The sequence below is a fragment of the Hippoglossus hippoglossus genome, chromosome 10, assembly GCF_009819705.1.
Source record: "Hippoglossus hippoglossus isolate fHipHip1 chromosome 10, fHipHip1.pri, whole genome shotgun sequence".
Taxonomy (NCBI): domain Eukaryota; kingdom Metazoa; phylum Chordata; class Actinopteri; order Pleuronectiformes; family Pleuronectidae; genus Hippoglossus; species Hippoglossus hippoglossus.
The window spans coordinates 19,772,208-19,793,639 of record NC_047160.1 but is presented as its reverse complement, the minus strand read 5'-3'; the positions used below and the strand labels follow the sequence as shown (position 1 = coordinate 19,793,639).

Genomic DNA, 21,432 nt, shown 5'->3' with positions numbered 1-21,432 from the left:
TCTGTCTACAATATGGAGGATATGATGGAATTGCTTTTCTTCAGCTGCCACCTACAGTTTAAAGATGTGCAGAATGATGGTTAATTGGAAACTAAAGTGTCCATAGGTGTGAATGTGAGACCCCCCCCCCCCTATATAATCAGTATTCCAAACCTGTCCGGTGGGTGGGTTACATTGGAAAAGGCAAAGTGTAGATTTAAACACATTTATGAACAATATTTAAGTGAAATAAACCTTTTAGTGTACTTTAGTAAAAGTCTTAATCTTTAATTTCAACCCACGAAAAATAGGAGTAAAAATAAAAGTGCTGTGTTTATCCTTTAGTTCAATGTATGTACCTGTATAACAAATGAGAAATGATAAAATAGAAACAAAGCCAAGCAGCACACACACACACACACACACACACACACACACACACACACACACACACACACACACACACTTTTTCATTAACTGGGGAACCATACAATACATTGGAGTTGATTAGGATTGCCGGCGAAAGGACAGAAGGCTCCAGCTGCCTCCCTGAATTCATAGTCATTAGCAGTGGAACACCACGCGCTTTTCAAACTCATTAGTTGATAAAACAACCCTCTGATTTTCCATTAAAAAAAACTCTCCGTCCTCCCTGGCTGGCAACGCACCCCCCTCCAATCGCAGCCCCTGCATTTACACACCTTCAAAGCCGCTCCTGAGACGGCAGCTGTAACGTACGTGAAGCTTCCTCAACAAACTTATCCACATTTTCTCCACATTCGATTAAGAATAAAAATGTGATTTCTTATTGTACATCTACAGCGTTTGCAATTGTAATTTGATTTCCATCTTCGCTCTAAGGCCCCCCCCCCTTGGGATAAGTTCTAGGACTACAAAATAGAAAAATAATTGTGTGTGATGCCGACTGGATTCTCTATTCACTTTCTGTGCAGGCATCGTCTTGTCAGAGCAATCAACCCAATCTTCGAGTTAAAGAGGAGAAAAATCGATTCCTGGCAGAATAACAATTTATTCGAATTTAGACAAAAGGAAATACATATTTGTGCTTTGTGCGGTTTAATGAACAGCTTTGTGTATATACACTTTATACACAGTTTTATATATATATATATATAATCTCTTGTTACAAGTTGCTGAACTGAATTATCACCACTTATTATTGAATAATCATGAATATCAAAGACCCCTTTCCTCCCCCCCCCCACACCCTTTTTGTACCCATTTGATATTTGTAAAAAAAAAAAGGTTTTCTTGTGTGTTTTCAAAAACATTCATTCAGAGATGCGTAGTGTCAAAATTCAAGTCGGTATATCTCACTCAGCCAGGACTTACACCGACGTCTCTCAAACTCTCAAACAAACGTCATGAATTCACAAGTACCACCAGCGTTTCCACCTGTGTTGTAATCCGGAACAAACCAAACCCGAGACAGAGACGGCATACCACAAACCACCACACCAGCCTGAACTCACGTAGATCGACCTCGTCTTTCCCCTTAATCGCTCTTTGTCTGAGATCCTGAAGACGCACCAGAGCACCTAGCAGTTTCAAGAGGCACGTCTGCCTCTTTAACGCATTTCCTCATTGCGATGTAGATCTGACAGGCAGTTCTGGTTCTGAGGAAAAAGAAAAAGTAGCATCTGGAGTCGGCAGCGAGCGCTTTTACAAACTCGCGTGGATGTCCTCGTGTCGCAGCACTTTGTAGGTGATCCAGTAGAAGATGTTGAATATGAGGAAGCTCAAGGGAAACACGGCTCTGGATATAGTGTCAATGCGCTTGGCCCGGTCCACGAAGCGCTTGTGAAGCGTCTCCCTATCGCACGCGATGACCGGAGGAGGAGGAGGAGGAGGAGGAGGGGGGGTGGCGGTGAAGACGCTGGCCCCTTCCACAGCGGTACCATCCTTGTTCTGCAGGCAGTGACCCAGGCCGTAACCCCGGAAGTAAAAGCCACGGCTCTCCCTCATCAGTTCGTCCTCCTGTGGAGTCAAGCAAAGGGAAAACAGGTTGGCCGCTCGCTGTCAACAAGAATTAGCTTACAGCTTTTAGCATCTCCTCTCGCTGGCTGATTCCCAAATGGGTAGAAGGGCAGCAGAGTGCAACAGATCCAGGACACACACAGAAAAACAAGCATGGAGCAGCAGTGAAAAGGAGGTTTTAAACAGTTATTACATGTAAAGCAGGTGTTTCACCATGTGAGCCATCATGTTAATGCAATGGGAAATAGACTGATGTATTTATATGGTGCTTTTCTAAACTTAATGATGCTTTATATTACACGTGCTTTCCTACAGCTTCTCCTCCAGCTTCTATCACACACACCAGACTCTTGTTACGACCGATTTTTTAATCCTGGTATCTGGAAAATTACATATATTTGTTTTTTTTGCAACACAAGCCACATACGAGTATTTTTTGTAGTAATTTATATAATAACTTAGCTAACACACAAATATAACTGATAAGAGTCGGAGTCTCTTATCAGTCTCTTTCTTTTTGATAAGAAATACACAGTTGGGTTCACACTGTGTACCTCAAGCAAAGATGGCTGCCATCTTGGGGCGAATTATAAAAAATGTCATAACTTGGAAAACATATTTTTTATCGGGGGTGGATGCTACACGGTTATTTTCAGATTGTGAGTCTTGAGCATTTTGGAAATAAGCTACAATAAAAGTAAGTCTTCAACCTTTTGGGTTTACAGACGTGAACTCCGGAAAGTGTCAGGAGAGTTGTGTCTGGACATTTTCCAGAATTTTGCCTTTTACATCTGAAGAAAGCAGCAGGAGATTGTCCGGGTCAGCGTTTACGACAACAGGAAAATGTTCGGAACATTCAGCGGGGGTGGCGCCCAGGTCCGAGCACGCAGGAGGCAGAACATGACATTTTCATTGTGGAAATCAAGTCATATTTGTCTCCAGTAGATCAACGTCAGTATTGGCGCTTATCCTCTCAAACTTTTCGAATGTCTTTTTTTATTTTCAAGTTGACATCCTTTTGTTTCCTGACATTTTCCTGCTGTATTCGCACATGGGCTCACTCGGCCGTTTTCGGAACATTTAACTCGGAGGCTGGAAGGCAAGGTTCAAGAAAATGTCCAGAGCAACGGACTCTGACATCTGTGTTCTCACATTCAGCTCGTCCAGAGTTCAGTGCACGTCTGAGAGCAGCTTAACTGATGCTTACCTCACATGTAATGGTAATATGAAGCACATGAAGGGGGCTGGAACAGGCACAAGTCTCAGATAAACTTTCGTTAATCAGTTAAGTGTTTTGAAGTTTCAATATCCCAAAGAGGGGAATCAGAGGGCATCTTCATTAAGAGGAAAACAATTATAATTCTGGAAGTTAATCAAAAAATTAACCTCCATCTCTCCTTTGAAGTGGCGAAATGATAAACTTTTCCAAACGCCTATTAATAAAAAGTCAACCTCACCAAAAGAGAAAAGAAAAGAAAAAACTTGGCATGATGCTTTGATGAATGGAAGGGCACTCGTTTTTTTTTCTTCTTCCTCTTACAGTGAGGCACTGTTCCCGCCCTCTGAGGAGAATATTAATAGACGTGCAGCTTAACTCTGACAGCCCTCTGACACTGTGAGAGATTCACTTTAGCGGGCAAAAGTGAAGATGTGGGATCTAAATTGGATGATTAGTAGTCAGCGGGAGGTGCCCCCGAGAGCTCTGATCCCTGCGTCCCCGCCTCTGTGTTTCTCTGACCCTCCCGGACCCCGGCGGCGCGACGCCACGCCGCCGGACGGCCTCGGCTGGGAGACGCTACTCGCTCCTGTCGAAAGGGAGCCAGTCGCCTGATGTATTTCACACCTCTCTCTCGCTGTTACATTTCTCTCGCACAGTACGTTCACTTAGTCCTTCAAAAACTCCCCCTGTCTGATCCCTGCCGGCTGCCCTTTTACTTGCACCCTCACTTTTTAGCTGAAGCTGCTCGTTGATTTATTTAACTTCCTCCTCACAAGTGGGTATGAGTAACTCGATGTGTACTAACTCTGTTGCCCCCATGACAAATTACATCCAACACCAGGGGGATAGGGGAGTAGTAACTCTTCTCACACGGCTTAATTATCCCTCCTACTCTTTCCTAAACGATACAGTACATCATGTGCTAAAGTCTAATGGTGCGTTTCTCCAAAGATAATAGGTGCTCATCGTCTTTAGTCTGTGCTCTCAGCAGCAACCACATCGTTTGTGATTTGTGGGCAGAAGATCAGATGAGACTCGCTCCTGCTCTCGTTGTCCCTCTGTGACAAACTGCGCCCCGTGCTGTGTGAAACGTTTGTTTTCGGTGAGCGAGCGCTGACGCTCTGTGTAAACGATTCGCAAAAACTGCGATAACTTGGAGGAACGGTTGCTTTCCTGCTGAGAAAAAGACGAGAACGTCGAAACCACTCACTTGTCCATCTGTTCGCTCTGAGGCTACAGGCAGCTTAGCATAAAAACTGGAAACGTGGGGAAACAGAGAGCTTAGCTTGCTCTGTCAGAATTTGACATTTAAGCTGTTTTCAGACATGAACTCTGGATAAAGTCTGGACACAATTTTCTGGACACTTTACGCAGTTTGCTTTTCTCATGTGAAGAGTGCATCTTTTTACATAACACGTCTGGCTGTTTCCTGCTCTTTCCAGTGCTAAGCTACCGGCTACCGGCTGCTGGCTTCACACAAGAAAATGTCCCCACATGTTGGACTAATTCTTAAATTAGGCAATTCAACGATTTAAAACAGAAATAAACGAAGGGGACGAGGAGAATTTGAGAACGAGGAGAGAAGAAGAGCAGGGTGAAATTTATGGTCAATTTAAATGAACCTTAAAAACAGGTCACACATTGAGGGAAGAATAAAGGGCAAAATTTCCAAGTTATTAATGTTGGTATAATAGGGCAGATAGAGGGTCACAGGGATCAGCATAAAGTGGGTCTGGTTGTGGGAGGGATGCCAGGATAAATTCAAGCGTTGTGAGGACAGTTGCATAATACAATCAGTTCTGGGAGGCTGGAGGCACGGACAAAAAAAATAGAGGTCTGAAGGTCAGGGTTGACACGGAGGTCAATGTTGTTTTTTTTTTACCCTGGCACAGGCGTTGCAGTGCTGAGTCCTGTGGGTTGAGATGTTACCAGGGAGGTCGCTCACTTTCCGCAACGACTCAACACTCCCAGGCTGACTGGAAGACACCTCCATCGGAAAGGAAGGTAGATAAATGGAAATAATAGTTATTGCTCCTTTTCCTTTTTTGTCTAAAAACAAGATGTAGGAAAAACGAGAAATACACACACACACATACCTACCTGTGTCATGCCAAAAATAAAGTGATTAAAGATGCAAAACTTCAAATCCAAATGACAAACTCAAGCAGGCGTTTAATTAAAGAGTCGCTGTGAGCGTGATAGTACTGGACATTATCTGCAGCTGTTAGTTCAGACAACTGGCTTTGAAGACAAAGACAGAAAAAGAGGAGCCAATTCAAGCTATTTCTGTAACGACTATAAATGGAATTACAGATTTTCTTATTTATTTATTTTGCAGGTTTGAAGCCTGTGTGGATATACAGTGGTTACAGTAGCTGTTTGACGTGTCTGAGCCAATCGCAAGGCTGGATAAGTGCATCGATTAAGCCTGGTCAGTCTGGGATTTGGACATCGGTCTCCCACCCTCTCTCCAGTACAACACCCTGGGTCAAGCGTCAATACCGCTCAGATGGATAGTTTGCGACCTGACACTCCTCAGTGGGAGTAATTGTACCGCTGATGGACAGTGGACAGAGGGAAGTCCTCTCCTCCACAGACCATCATTTTCTGCCTCCTGTATCGATGCAGCAGGGCCGACTGCCCGGTAAATCTGCTGGAGTTTAATTGGATTCTCAAGACATCTCATCTGTTTCGGCCTCGCTCTCAAAGGGGCCTCACACCTCTGGGTAAACGCTTTCACTTTGTCAACTTACTGTTTGCCTCCATAGTTTTCTTTTAAAGATGGATTCTACTGGTTATTGAGTAAATGTTGCCAGAAACAAAGAAACCACGTAGTAATGAGACTCAATTTGCTTACTAATGGCTTCATTAATTAAAAAATATGTATTAATGATTTATAGACCATTAATATACATAAATCAGAATAATTCTGGGCTGTGGGTAATTCCCTGGACTGGTGTTTTGACTCTTGCAGAATTATTTTGCTTTGTCTTTTTAGTCCTGCAACAGAAAGTCAATGGACACTTTGACAGTTTTCCTTCTCCACAGACAATTTAATGAGAACTTATTATAATAACAGAATTTCTGTCTATTTGAAAATGTAAACCCATGACCCTCAAGGAGTTATTAATATTAATTAATATTGACCTTATAACCATGGGTCATTAATCAAAGATAACTTCTTCGTCACCAAAAAATAAGGATTCAGGTTTTCAGTTTTAATTCATTAACAGTCCACAAACCTTACCATGCAAAATGTTAATATTTGTTATTCGGGATTTTAGTATGTAGTTTTCTGTTGCATATGTCTCACAAGAAGAATATATAGATATACATATATAAATGTATATATAGCATGCTAATTAAACTCAATGGATATAAAAAAAGAGCAAGCAGCTGTAACTATAACCCCTTGTAAAACAAACTGATATAGATATAATACGTTAATTAGTGAAGTGTGGAGGTGCTCGTGGGTTGATTTATTTTTACTTTTGGATCAGGACACACACGACATTTTGCTATGTGCTAAGGTAAGTTAAGCAGCTGCTGGCAAATCAGCGTATTTTCCAAACTTTTAACCTATTGCCTTAACAATAGCTTAAAATATACAAATATTTATTGGACATCTATAAAATGTATTTATCAAATAAGCACTTGTTTGTTTGTTATGGTGACAGATCATAAAGTAATTGGAGTCTCTCACGCTGCCCAGGACAGGTCAGAATATAGAAATGTGTCCACCAGGGTGGCTCCACTGTATAACAAGGGTTGGGGGTATCCCATTGCCGGGTGGGGGGGGTCTGTTTCTCTGTGTCAAATGCAGTGAAGGGGGCTAAGGATCACAAAGGCTCTTCACAGGTCAGTGCTCACCATGGAAACAAGCTGAACTGAAATGAGCAGATCTTGCTCATGTAATACAGTATGACAGCCAGCTGTAGCGTGTTGATGTTGTCAGCTCCTGAATATACAGCGTCGCACAATAACAAGAGGCATAAGTCAATGTTATAGGGGCTGACAAGGACTGGTGTGTGTGTGTGTGTGTGTGTGTGTGTGTGTGTGTGTGTGTGTGTGTGTGTGTGTGTGTGTGTGTGTGTGTGTTTGTGTGAACGTGTGTGTTTCTTTCCCTTATTTTTTAGAATCTACTCCACTTTTTCAGTGTCTATGTGCATGTTTTTCCTTGTTGGAGCATGCTTTGGCCTGGGATTGTGTGTGTGTGTGTGTGTGTGTGTGTGTGTGTGTGTGTGTGTGTGTGTGTGTGTGTGTGTGTGTGTGTGATTTACACTTACTATCCTTTGCTGCCGCTGCCTTTTCCTCAGCCTGATGAACTCCTTGTGTTGCCTTGAGACAAAGTTAACGGCGGCGTACTCCAGCAGCGCAGCAAACACAAACAGAAGGCACACCGCCATCCAAATGTCGATGGCCTTCACGTAGGAAACCTGGGAACAGACAAGTTCACATCAACAGCCAATCAATGACGCTGATGGATTATCTGTGGGGTTGTTCACAATCCTCTCGTCCCCGCGGCTCTGGCACGTGATGACACACATCTTTGGGGTGGCCATATTGTAATGAGTCAGTGGGATGTGGCACATAGCCACGAGACAGGTCACAGCTTAGACTTGGGCAGAGCCCCGGCCGCGCCGGTCATGAGAGAGGATGTGTCACAACACATTAGCAACGCAGCCTGGGCACGCATAGTGGAGAAACTTCACTCGATTGAGCAGCAGTTGGCTGAGTGTTACAGATATATACAGCGAGGAGGGAAGGAATAATGCAAAAGGAGATGTCAGCTGGGTTCAAAGTGTTATCTCCTGTGGACGCTAAACACCTCAACCATGTTTTAATCAGCACTTAGTCTCATACTGCAGCTGTCACACATCTCTGTCTATTTTTACTGTGTTGAAATATCATATAACACCCACCGACTCAGCTTTCTAACAATCGTAATACAAACATTTCAAACACACAAATAATGAATCTCTCTCTTCCTTCCGTGGTCAAACCCAGAAAACCTTCTTTTTTCAAAAGCTGCTTTCAGACATTCCAGTAGGCAGAGATCTAAACTTAAGTTAAAAACTAATTCCTGTGTTAAATCATGTGAAGTTTTATTCCATTACCTGAAGTAATAACTCATTACCTGCATAACCAAAAAACTGTTTGATTTCTAAAGGAGCCATTCAAGCTGGCACCATAACTACAGATTTTCTAAGGAATTAGGTTTTAGGATAGAACTATAAACCAAAATGACTTTAGGATGGAGATTTTTACTAGTGATGGTAATAGGACATAAATCGATGGCATGTGAAAATGTCCTTTATTTCTCTTGTTAAACACTGGGATCCTTCAAACAAGAAGGGCTAACTCTTGTCCACACCAAGGACACCACAGAGACCGGTTTGTGACTGGAAGCTCTTTGGTTTAAACTCCAGGAAAACAGGATACGTCTGAGTGTGCAAAGTGTCCATGACACTGTGCACTACTTTCTGATGAATGCAATGCTCTGCATTTTATAGACATGAACATTACACAGTGTGTGATTGCACTTGGCAGCTTCCAGGTTTTAAAAGTGTGTGAATGTGAACAGGGAGTTGCTGGAAAAAGTTTTCTGGTTAAAATGTTGTCAAAGTCCTCCTCAGGCTGAAAATGCAGTCAAAAATCTCCAGGCTCCAGTGAGAGTCTAGAACTAGTAACCTAGAATGAGGCGGAACTACTGTTGCTATGGTTACCTACAATTTAATATACCTTGTGCAGTGAGGTTTTGTTTTAGGAACACTACACCTCATCAATGTATTATAGAACACATTTTAATATGACACCTGCCAGCCAATCAGAAACAAGTATGCGTGATTGTGATGGTGAGTATGTCTCTACCCTGTTCCCTCTGTCCGTTGTTTCTCCTCAGGTACAGAGTGCTCTCCTCTGCCCAGGAGACGAGTCCTGCATGTCTTCCAAACAGAGTCCAGTGTCCTCAGCTCACCTCCTGTTGTACTGTGTTCTTCCTAATTAGTCTCTAGCCTTGTCCTGAATCAGGACCTGCCTCCACGCAAAGTCAGCATTTCATGATTGAATACGCTCGTGCCCATCCTGAAACTCCCTCCTAATGCCTCTTTTGCCCAACTTCAGAGGACATCGCTTTTGCACGTGAGCATTTTTGTCTTGACTCTTCAGTGCATCAGGAAATATCAGATACGACAGGAAGGTATTTCAAACCGTGTATAGTTTTTTTGGTGGATATGTCAAAGCAAAATGTCAGAGCAGTGTACAAGTTTCAAACTGAGGCCGTGCTACATTTAATTCATTTTTTTATTAACCTCGATGTTGAGCTGCCAGATTTATGTAATGCTCTTCCACATATACTTGTTTCTCATAGTAAGGAGGATCTATGTATGATTACGATTGCAAAATGCACTTGCTGGTTTCTGCGATCAATATTTTAGTAGCAGAAATTTCACTTTATCTGCGCAATTAACTGGACCAATATCATTTTCAAACTGCAACTATGTAAATCTCCAACAAAATGAAAACGAATACAATCATGTAAAAGTTTGCAGCCCTGATGGTATTTCATTCCCTGCACCTCTGGGTTGTTGCTCATCAGTTCGTCTGCCTGCAGCAAAGAATCAGCTTTCCATTATGTACGAGCAAGAGTGGCCGGACTCACCTTGGGCAGCGAGGCTCTTGAACCCGAGCTCTGCGTGGTCATCGTCAGCACTGTGGTGATGCCCAGGCCAACTCTGGCAGGTGCAGCGTCCATGTTAATCCAGAAAGAGACCCATGAGAGGATGACGATGAGGAGGGAAGGGATGTACATCTGGATCAGGTAGTAGCCCATCTGACGTTCCAGGTGGAACTTCACCTCAATGCAGGTGAATTTACCTGCAAACACGGGACATAGGACAGCCTAGTTGTTGTGTTGTTTTAAGGTTACATCGTTGAAATTAAATATTGAAGATGTTTGCCCCACGATGATCCAATTCAACCATGCCCGTTATCTATTGTTTTCCAGCATGAACCACAAGGTCGTTGGTTCGATCCCAGGACACATGCTGAAGTGTCAAGTGGGCAAAACATTAAACCCTAAATTGCACATGACAGTTGTGCCAAAACTGTATGAATGTTGTCTGATAGAGAAACGTTTTGCCTATAGAAGCACTGTATGAATGGTTGATGCAACTATAAAGGGCTTGTAGTGGTCGATAAGACTACAAAAGCACTCTATAAATACAATATACACAAAATATGCGAATATAAGAGGTCGAAATGAGTTTTCTCCCTCGTGTAGCAGCTTTAGAGAGAGAGCGGGGAGGGTGAGTAGGAGTTCAGACATCCCCAGGGAGCTTGGAGAAGAAAAACTGCTCCACGTCAAAAGTGGATGGTCGAGGTGGTTCGGGCATCTACTGAGGATGCCTCCTGGACCCAGAACTCTCTGGAGGGTTCACATACCACATCAGGAACACCTCGGGATCCCCCTGGAAGAGCTGGATTACCCTACCTGGTCTATACCTTTGCAACATGAGCACGGAGTGGAAGGCAATGGATCTAACCATTGGTCTAACTCCCTTTTCATTGTACATTCTATTCAGATGAAGAAATCAGTCGTAAGCACCCAATTACAATTAGGGATTTTAATCATGAAGGTTTCTGAACACTTCATATGGAATTCCCGAGGTACCTGTGTTGTAATATTTGGTGCAGTAGCCCAGATCCTTCTCCTCTTTCAGCACAAACTGTGGGAGGGTGAGATCTTCAGCCACCTGAACCGGGTTCTCAGACAGCCACTCGAAGATCAGGTCGTTCATGGTGTAACCGACTGTGAAAAGACAACAAAGGGGGATAAAGAGAGAGAAGAAATGTAAAATATGGGAGGAATGGTGAGAAATGTGTGTCAGTGATGGGATACAACACATCTCCTGTTGTTTTGTATTCAGCACAGGAACAACAAAGGCTGTTTAGACTGCTCAACTCAAGTAATGTGCTGCACTGGCTGTTAAAAATGCACATCCTTATTATCACTATTGCTGTGATCCTCCCCCTCCTCCTCCTCCTTAACTGCACTTTTCCCTTGGATCTTGTTACTGTGGAGTAAAATCGGTGCCTCATAAACATCAGGAGCCTCCGCTAATGAGACTCCGGAAGCGAGAGGCCTGAAACTCGGAAGACGGCGGTGATGTAATGCCCCCTCTGCCCATCTGTCCAGCAAGCGACCCACTCCCCATCACGTTTGTCACAGGAAAAGGTCACACACCATAGTTACAGCCGTGTTGTCATGGTTGCCTGAAGGTTACGGAATAAGGGGGACATGAGGAGCATAGCTGAGGCCAGTGGAGATACTGTAATGTGTGTGTGAGTGTGTGTGTGTGTCTGTGTGTGTTTAACCACACAAGCTGATTAGTGTGTGTAATCTTGCCACTGGACGACATGTTGCCGCAGCAATACAAATAAAAATTGCAATACCCCTCTTTGATATAATGGAAAACGTGTCTTCTGTTATATTTGTGAGTGTGTATATATAATTAGTGATACATTTAGAGATGACCACACAGGATAGGTCAATGATTATGTCTGCATTCTCCCTTGAAACACAAACACTATTGATTTGCATGATCTTCCACTCCTCACACCTGCCTGTTTATATTCAAAATTCATGCCACATCCAACAACAACACAGAATTCCTCGCACATCTGAATAATACTGATCTCCGCTGGGACCCTTTAGGGCCCGGGTTACAAAGACATCAATTATTCACGATGTGATACCACATTCCGTACCAGGGGCCTGAAAAGACAACGCTACTCAAACATACTTATCTCGTTCACGGGGAGAATTCACTGTCATTCACGCGGCCCGCTTTGACAAGCAAAATGGAATAGCCGTGCTTTAAAATGCAATGAAATGGTTCCTTTTCTTCTACCAGCTAACAGCTCAGAGGTGTCAGAACATAATTGACACAGTGTTCAGTGTGCGATCCGAACGGAATTCATGAAACAGAAAGTCTGGAATATCTGAGCGAGGTCGATCAGTGACTGTTCGTCGTATGCCTTCTTCTTTTTCACGTATAAAAGCAGTTCGCCCTAGTGAAGGCCTCCATCTTAACGCAGCTACGGTTATGCTTCAGATTTGCCGTCCTGCTCTTTTCCACTTGTAGTGCGAGTTACAAAGTGGTTCCGAGGTAGCTGGACATTAATGGCTCAAGGCAAAGCCAAGTGGTATAAGCTGCACACTGTATGTTGAGCTTTGATGTGTCAGAATAAGGCAGAATCTATTTATACGTCTATATGAGCCCGTGGTGTGAAAATTCCAGAAAAGACGATTGGCCTTGGCACTGTCAAAACCCCAAAAGATAATGCTCCTCATCTTCCTCGCGTTGAAGAGACGATAGTTGCCATATGCTGCAGTCGTGGCAGTTAAACCAATAATGTCTCCTTAACATCGCGCTCTAGCAAAGGCGATCGCACCCTTGGGTGGCGTTCCAGCACTCGACAACGCAAGGCCAAGTATCCTCATCAGGCGTTTGATTAGAAACGATCATGCCTCCTCTAATGGCATAGTGATGCAACACACTTCTCCCAATACACACACACACATCTGTTTACTGGAAAGTAAAGGGTAAAGTACCTTTTTATATTTTTTGTTTTTGAGCTGGCTGCACTGTTTATTGGATTTTTTTAATTGTTTTGTCCCTGTGTTAATTTGCAGAAATAAATCACACTGCCTCCTGTACAAAGAGCGAGTAACTAGTTCTACACAAACCAATACCTCTTGTTCTTATTGAATCAGATAAGGATGCAGGTTTGATATCAGCGTTCCCCTCCACTTATTTGTTTGTGAGAAACGCCTCTGAAAAGGTGCAGCGACTTCGTGGTATGGGCACTCTCTCCGTTTCCCCCCCTCTTGCCAGACAGATGCTTTTGTCCCTGTGTTGGGAAATTAGGTCACCTCTAGGCACAGGGGGTGGGTCACATATAATAAAAGGAACACAAAATTAAAGTTTCATTATTTATATCCTGGAAATTGGTTTCACGAGGGCAGATAGTATCTCTGCTAAAGGCGAGGGAAGACTGAAAAGGGAGAATATTGTTCCGACACTAAGTTTTACCACTGTAATAAGATTTTTTAAACAGTTTCAAATTCATCTCGTACAACTTAAGAAACAGATGATTCTACTTACTGTTTCCACGGTTGTCAAACTTTTTGTTTCGTGCACAGTACATACGTAGTTTACAGAGATAACAGAGGTAGATTTACTATTTGAAGTTCTTCGTAACTCTAACAATGTCTAATCGATGTCAGACAGTGGCTGAGAAAAGCAGACTCCTCATTGAAGCCTCTGTTCTGCACAGTTTGTGTCTCTGATGGAAGTGCATGAGAAGGTTGGCCTGAAAGGAATCAATTATTACTGTAGCTCATGTTTGTTTCTCGTAGCTCAGGCAAATAAAAGAAGTCATACAACTGTTTTCATCATAAAGTATATTTGCTTCATTGGAGATCCCAGAGGTTGTCATAGGAATGAATACACTTCTGGTTGACTCGCATACGGACACAGAGCAACGTGTCGGAAATGAGGCAATTTGCTATAATAACAAAGATGTCATACTGTATACGTACGTAAATATGGAGGCCATTGATGTCAGCATTTAGGGTTTCATTTGAAAGTGTATGTGTAGTGTGAGCCAACAAATTTGTGAGCAGATGATAACGAGGAGGAGGAGGAGGAAGACAGCCAAAGTTTTAATTATGGCTTTTAGCAAAGGAGCAATGGCTGCTGCTTCAGAAAACAAAACAAAAATGTAGAAAATAATCTACAATGCACAGTCGATATATACAGACTATCACTGAACCTAACCCACAAGCCCACTTCACCATGAAGCTGCCATGCCTCGGTATGGTTACTAAGCAACCATTGGACAATTGCTGTTTGGTGTAGGGGCTCAGCGAATGCTCGGTTGTGCCCCCCCCCCCCCCCCAAAACACAATACATTGACATAATGGCCTGATGGTAACAGTCACATTCTAAATATCATTGACATATAACCACATTCTAAATATCATTAAAACATAATTAGGATGTAATTAGAACACACAAGGGAACCATTTTAGATAAGGACTGTATAATGAGACTTTTGATAGGATACTGTTTGTGTCTTTTGAGGTGAAAGATAGAAAAGAGGGAAAAGAGGAGAGATTAAACGAGGGGAAGTGAGAGGAAAAAGGAAGCAGAAGAAAAGACTCACAGCTTTCAAGCTGCATGGTACAGGTCTGAATGTCCATTGGGAAATTCTTCAAGTCCATAGGGCAGGACAGGATAAGAGTCAGCCTGAGACAGATGGACAGATTGGAAGAGAGACAAAGAGCAGTCGGGAATGATGAAAAAGCACAAAAGGGCTCAAGGAAAAGACAAATAATAAGTCAATAAATCACTGCCAAGCTGCTTCGCTAATTATGAAACATGAGTCTGTGTGATGGATAAAATGAGATAAATAGGAAAAAATAGACACAGATTTAATAGATTGGAGAAAGTGTATGGAGTCGCTTCAATTTGATTACTCGTTCCACCGCAGTAATTGCAGCGTAATCGGCGCAGGCATTGTTTGTTTCATTGGTTGTGGTGTGGATGCATTAAGCCTTCAGAAGTCCTCGGAGAGAAGAGAGGGAGAGCTATTCAGGAGTGTGTCTGTGGGAAAGCTGTGTAATTACCTCCTGTAATGCATCACCCAGAGGCAAGACAACAGCCGCCTGCAGTATACACACAGGCGCCCCCGTTTGCCACTGTGTTGTGATGACACAATATCTCTCTCACCACCTGAAGAACAAACTGCAAACAGCCTGGTGATTGACTTTCCCTAACGTCGCCTGATTGTGTCGTGCATTTAGATCACAGACAGATGTTTGATCCGTAATTACTGAGGACGCTGCAGTAAATCAGTGGAATGAGGTGGTGATTATTTGTATTTGCAAAACTCTTATCGTGAGTGTTGTGCGTCTCTCCCTCTTCCCAAAGTTGTTGCCACTTGCCGAGCGAATATAGCGAATTATGAAATCAAACTGAAAGAGGGCGGCCAAGTGTTTCAACAGCCTAAATGACCAATTTAGAAGAAAAAAGGAAACACTGAGTTACACTATCTTCTTTGAAATGTGCATTTTATTCAGAGACATCAAACTTTTTGCACATTCTTGGGTTGCATGTACCTCTGTTTACATTTAGGTCTGTCTACTCCCAAGCAATCTGCAAGTTTACTATCCAGTGTAATGTCCTTAAAAGTTTACGTTTCCATGCTTTTTTTCCATACCTGCAGTTGTGGTCTTTCTTTATAGACCTATTTAATGATAGTAGAAATATCTAAAAGTATATTAAAATAGTATTTAAGGCATTAATATCAAGGCAATCTGCACAGAGATACAAATTAATATCCATGTTAGACACGTTTTATGAATGTAAAATGAATGATTGAATGAATTAATTAAAAAAGTGTTCATGGTGTGGATGCCGGAGCAGTAGCCTCGGACCATAAAGCAAAAAATTCTGAATGTGGCAAAGCAGCTCTCCTGCAGCAAGATTCATCTTTTAAAAAAACGCAGCCCTCGATAAGCTTCTGATGTTGTTCTCCGACTGGTAATTCCAGGAATCAGTGTGGTCCGATCTATTTGGTAAAAAAATGATCTGTAGTTACCTGATGCTGTACAGGACGCTGCCATCTTGAAAAATCCGCAGCAGCTTGTTATCAGTGGTGACCTCGTGGAAATTGGCTCCTTTCTCGTTTGCAAAGAATAAATCGGGCTTCCAGATAGAGTCCAACATGGATGGATCCAGATCGAGGGAGTCGTCCGGGTATTCGCTGTAGGCCAGACGAGGGTCATTCCATTTCTGCCGTAGAAATACGTTGAGCCTGTAGTCCTGTGGAAGAACCCGACGTAGTTAATGGAAAATACATCGGTGGTGAGATGGAGAGCTCAGAAGTGGATCATTTTGTGGTAGAGATTTGAGACGTTTCTGGGAATAGAAGAACTGGGAATAGAAGAACTATAATCACAGTATTTAGATAAAGTATTACTTACATTGCAGCTACATGAATGTATTTTTTATTTCAGAATATAATCCTCCATTACCAGAAAACCGACTATGATGTTTCCATTGTGCTCAACTGTGGTCACAGGCTGCTGATGAACGGAGGTTCGGCAACAGAGCACAGACCGAGCACTGAGCACAGTCCCTCCTGCCTGCAGCCAGCCCACATGAGTAATTGAATTAGAATCTAATCTGTGCAATTAATTCATAATTCGTCTTTAGGCGTCGTAGATTGTTGCTTTTCTTGCTCCTTCACTTCATTTATCGAAATAGAAAGGCCTGACTCGCCGGTGCGTTCAATGACATCATTAGCGTTGTCATTCTCTGGACTAACCTGACCGGATGTCCGGCCCCTTCTCCTCCTGGACAACCTCAAACAGTCCGCTGCAGCAACGTGCTGACCCAGCAGTTATTACGCAGCAAGTGCAAACTCGAGGGCAGCCATTCCCCCCCCCCCCCCTGCCCTCTCCCTCCCGCCTTTACATTCATTTTCTCAATTTTTCATTTTAATTGCAGAGTGGACAGTTCATTATCAGCATGTCAGTGACCCACTGGTCTCTGAAGGTTGCACTGTTCTGCTCCAGGAAACACAGAAATGAGGGGAATGGCTTCGGCACTGAGTGGATTAGCAGAACGTTGGTGGGAAAGAAAGGATGGAGTGCTTCAACATAGGTAAACAACTAATCATCATAATCAATAATCAATTCATTATCATGCAGAAACAAAGTCATTCCAATGTTGCTTTTAAGAAAATACATTTGCGTTTCCATACAAATCCCGAACGTCTTCTTACCATTGTGGTTTCTGTGATGGACCCAAAGCTGTTGATGAAAATATTGCAGGTGACATTCACAGGTGGACCTGAGGGGAAGAAAAATAAAACTGACTGGATTTCACATCTTTCACTTGAAATGGGATTAAGCATCACACTGCTGTCTGCATTAAACTTACCAATTATAATATGTATCTCCTGAGGCTTCTTAAAATTTAACGCACTTCCTCTGTTACTTTCCAAATGTTGCTGCAGTGCAACTCATACCAGCTCCAGTTCGGCTGTTTTTAACAGGCTGCACAGGAGAAAGTCTGTTTTTTTTTTACCCGTCTCCTGCAAGTTTAATTACAGCTTAAAATTGTCAGAAAAAAATTGGCACAGTGTCTGAGAGAATCATCACTGCAACAGTGTCCCCAAATTATGTTTATATGCCACTACTGTGCAAAAGTAAACACACTGAATTCTGTTTCTTGTTTTTATTTGCAAATAATGTATGATTTACACAAGGATATTAACTTTGATATTCATCACACTCAAACATCCATAAACCCACAGAGAAATCATAGAAAACAAGATATTGTGTATGATTCCAGAACTTCCTCTTGAATTGCAGCATTTCTTTTAGGTTTTCATTCCTGCACATATTGTGAACAGGAGCTGATAGAAGCTAATCAAGGGATTTCTGCAGTGGAAATGTTCCGAACATTTTCTTGTTGTTTTAAACACGTCTGACCTGGATACTCTTCTGCTGCGTTTTCCATACAGTATGTGAAAGGCAAACTCCAGAAAATGTCCTGACCCAATTTTCCAAACATTTTCCAGAGCTGGTGTCTGAAAATGTCGTAAATGTCAGTGGTTTTGCAAAAACCCTCCTTAAAACAAAGCTGGTGTTAAAAGTCCTGTGCAGCATCAACCCCGATCATCTCCCTGTCACTTCCATGTGGAGCAAAAACAACATGGCCAGTGAACACAATCCTGGCAGCAATTACTTCCACTTTAAAACATAATTGTCAAAACAATTGAACAATAAGTTAATTCCTCAGAGACTTGTACTGCCTGTCTCTAAATTGAGCTAATATCAGAGCGAGGGGATGGCTGGCTGTCACTGTACAGGCTTTGTTAAACGTTGAACCAACTGTGTTGCTTGAAACCATGTCGGGTGAAAACGAGGACAAGCTGACGGAATATATATATGGAGGGAAAGGCTGGAGACGTCAGAATATAGTTTCTGTCAGATCAACGTTGGACACGTTTCACATGAGAGCGGCCGGCTGTTTAGCTTTCACAGCACAGATCCACTGCTCTCTTGTTTTGTGTGTTTTTTTCAAGTGCACGTTCTTTCCGCTGGATTTTCTTGAGGGCTACTGTGATGGTCTGATGCCGTACCTTTGAAGTAGGGTCTGATGCGGGCGTCATATCCTGACGTCTTCCCCATGAGCTTGTCCAGGAAGTCAGAAGGCGACAGCTGCGGTCCTGCCCTGCCGGGGGGCTTTATCTCCTCCTTACAGGAGCTCAGTCTTACATTACCCAGGGTGAGGGGGGGGAGGGGAGAGGGAGAACAAACACAAACGGAGAGAAAAAGAGAGAAGATTTGAGAAATAGCAGAGGAGGACTGTGTATATGTATGAGAGTGTAGCAGTGTGGGTGGTGGGGAGCAAAAAAAAAATAATGAGAACGAGAAGCCAGCAGCCATCAGCAAGTCAGTCATCAACAGAAAAATACCCAGCGGTGGAAGGAGAAATGGGGGTGAAAAATGACGTCTGAGCGGCTCGCCTCAGCCGGCAACTAAAATCGTATCTATTTCACATCATGTCGGAGACTTATTACGCTTGTAAGGCCTCGACGAGAGCGAAGCAAAACAGAAACAGAGGTAAACTCGTCCCTCTCCTGTGCTTCCTGCAGCTCGTGGCTTAGCAGGGGTAAGGCTGGACAGATTGATGGCTCAATTGTAATGCTATGAATGTCACACCGGGGAGAGAGGGAAGTTGATACAAGCTCCAGCGAGGCTCCGGCAGCCGCTGACAGGAATAACCAACAGGCCGGAGAGCAAGTACAGAGAGACGGAGACAGAAGAAGAAGAAGAAGAAGAAGACGATTTTGATTTCTCACTGGACCCCCCCACCCCGCTGTAGCACAGCTGATTGCACCACATCCTTTGATGCGATTGTTAACAGTTCACGATCTGTCATGATCTGAAACTGTGGCGGGTTCAACTTCCTCCGAGGCACAGCTCTGCTGATGCCCTCTGTTCTCATGGGCGCGTACGAAGCTGCTCGCTGATCCACCGATCTTACGCCCTCTTAGCTGTAGTTAGAGTCACATAAACTGTGTTGTCAGGGGCGACAGGATCAGGGAATTTGCTGAGGACGTCTTTGGGAATAAGAGAGTGAAGCTGAGCTGAACCTAAAAGATTTGTAATAATGTCGACGACAACAAAATCTGGCTAGTAGTTAGTGGTAAGATAAGATAAGATAAGATAAGATAAGATAAGATAATCTTCATTGATACCACACTGGGGAAATTCATATGTGACAGTAGCAGATAGTCAAAATAGACAAGAGAACATGAAGTATATAGAAGAATAAAATAGGCAATATAATAACAATTTAAAAAATGAAATTGAATAAAAATCAATAGAATATGTACATATACACCCTAGTACAGAATATTATTTGTGGAGACTTCAGGAAAGTGCAGTGTACAAGTATACTGTATTTGAGCATTATGTACAAGGAGATATTGAAATAAACGTATGCATATAAAGTATGTTATATAAACAGTAATAGGCAGCTATGGTGAACAATATGAATACAAGTATAATCAGTGTAACTTTTTAAACTATTTACATTTTGGTGGTTCTTTCTTTGTTCTCCACACAAACTGTTTACTGCCGATCCTTCATTCTGAAGTGTCCTTGTTCACCTGTGATTCGTAAATCCTTCCCAGCCTTCAGAGGGAAACAGGCTGTCGCTTCCTCAATGTTATCAACTGACAGTGTTGTGCTACAGTGTCTGAATGTAAATGAACCATCTGTATATATCAATCCAGTTTTAATTAAGCATTCAATGTTTTTTTTTTGTTGCAATAACAGTGACAGATTGAGGCATTTTTTTCATCTTTCTCTGTTTCATATTTTACTGCCTTCAACACTTTTTGTGTTTAGGTCTTTAAAGAGGACTTTTTGGACTCATGATGTATGTTTCTGGACTTTGGTTTTGTTTATTTGGATACGTTGAGTTCTTTTACTCAATATGATACAGTGATACTATTTCCTGTTTTATTTTGAAACACTTCCTTATGTGTCTCTCTCACTTCCTGTCTTTGTCTGGTTTCCCTCCCCTGTGGATCACCTGTCCTGTTCACTTTGTGTGTTTCCCTTTGTTCAGTTTGTCTCATCAGTTTCTTCAATGATTCAATGTTCCAGCATTTCCCAGAGTTTATTTCCCCTGTAACTTTTTGATTAAGTTTTGGTTTTCTACCTCACCTTTTGGATTTGTTTTGTTTGGATACCTCGGCCTTCCTGACCGTCTACCTGCTCACCTACTGGTAAGTCACATTAAAGTCTAGTTATGTGCTTATGTGGCATCTAGAGTCCAATGTGTTTACCAAACTGGTTTCACAACTGTTGTGTTTGTTTTCAGACTTAATTACCTCATCTGCATTTGTTTGTTTGGCTAGTAATTAGCAGGATTATGCGAAAACTACAGAACAGATTTCCACACACACATTGATGAAAATTTAAGTATGGATCCAGATCAGGGGGCGATGTTTGTGTTTTTTGACATTGTCACTGGTTTCCCAGGGAATAATCAATGGATCTTGATGAAAAGTACCAGGCATATTTAGGGAATTGATGTGTGTGTGCGGCTTGATTGAATTTAAAGGGGTCGTGTTGGGCCTTGGTGGAGATATGGGCTCTAATGAGTTCTATTCTAGTAATAGAAAACTATTTATTGCGCTGTATTTGTGATGGGGACAGCTGAGCTCCTGTTGTCAACCTTTTTTCTTAGAAGTGTGTTTAGCTTGCCGCATACACATGTGGGCAGATGGCGAACCGCGAAAAATTCATGTAACGTGACATCTACAATGTTAACATACAGACAGTTGTCATGGTAACGTACGGAACTTCTCCGCTAACCATTCAACAGTTTCCCTCCCTGGAGCCCGGCAGTTACAGAGGCTAAAAATAATACCCCATCCAGCACTTTCAGTCGGATTCTCCCAGTGGAGCTGTGCACATGTCTCAGTCTTTCTTACATTATAAAGCTCAACTCTCACTGGCCCCCTGACTCCACTCCACACTGCCCCTGGCTGAGGTCCACTCGCGTGTGTTGCTGATGATACTGGAGACCCTTTAATGTCTCTCTCTCTCTCTAACACACATAGGTACACAGAGAAAT

General features: G+C 42.6%; 1 protein-coding gene and 1 long non-coding RNA gene across 3 annotated transcripts in view; one reads left to right on the top strand and one right to left on the bottom strand.

The window, feature by feature from the left end:
• Positions 1-989: 989 nt before the first annotated feature.
• glra4a (glycine receptor, alpha 4a) overlaps positions 990-21,432 on the bottom strand; it is a 41,497-nt gene continuing 21,054 nt past the window's right edge. Inside the window, exons 2-10 of one of the 2 annotated variants that reach the window (XM_034598208.1) lie at positions 18,419-18,549; positions 17,054-17,121; positions 15,866-16,089; positions 14,429-14,511; positions 10,869-11,006; positions 9,858-10,072; positions 7,483-7,632; positions 5,079-5,183; positions 990-1,977 (exon numbers count right to left, since the gene is read on the bottom strand). In XM_034598208.1, the coding sequence (XP_034454099.1) occupies positions 1,663-1,977; positions 5,079-5,183; positions 7,483-7,632; positions 9,858-10,072; positions 10,869-11,006; positions 14,429-14,511; positions 15,866-16,089; positions 17,054-17,121; positions 18,419-18,549 (1,429 nt within the window). In that variant the 3' untranslated portion in view covers positions 990-1,662. The remainder of the gene's footprint in view (positions 1,978-5,078; positions 5,184-7,482; positions 7,633-9,857; positions 10,073-10,868; positions 11,007-14,428; positions 14,512-15,865; positions 16,090-17,053; positions 17,122-18,418; positions 18,550-21,432) is intronic. The other variant, XM_034598209.1, reaches the window with a different exon arrangement.
• On the top strand, positions 3,058-5,845 carry LOC117769349. Its single transcript, XR_004615196.1, has 3 exons — positions 3,058-3,851; positions 5,089-5,200; positions 5,535-5,845. It is a non-coding gene; the product is annotated as an uncharacterized LOC117769349 (long non-coding RNA).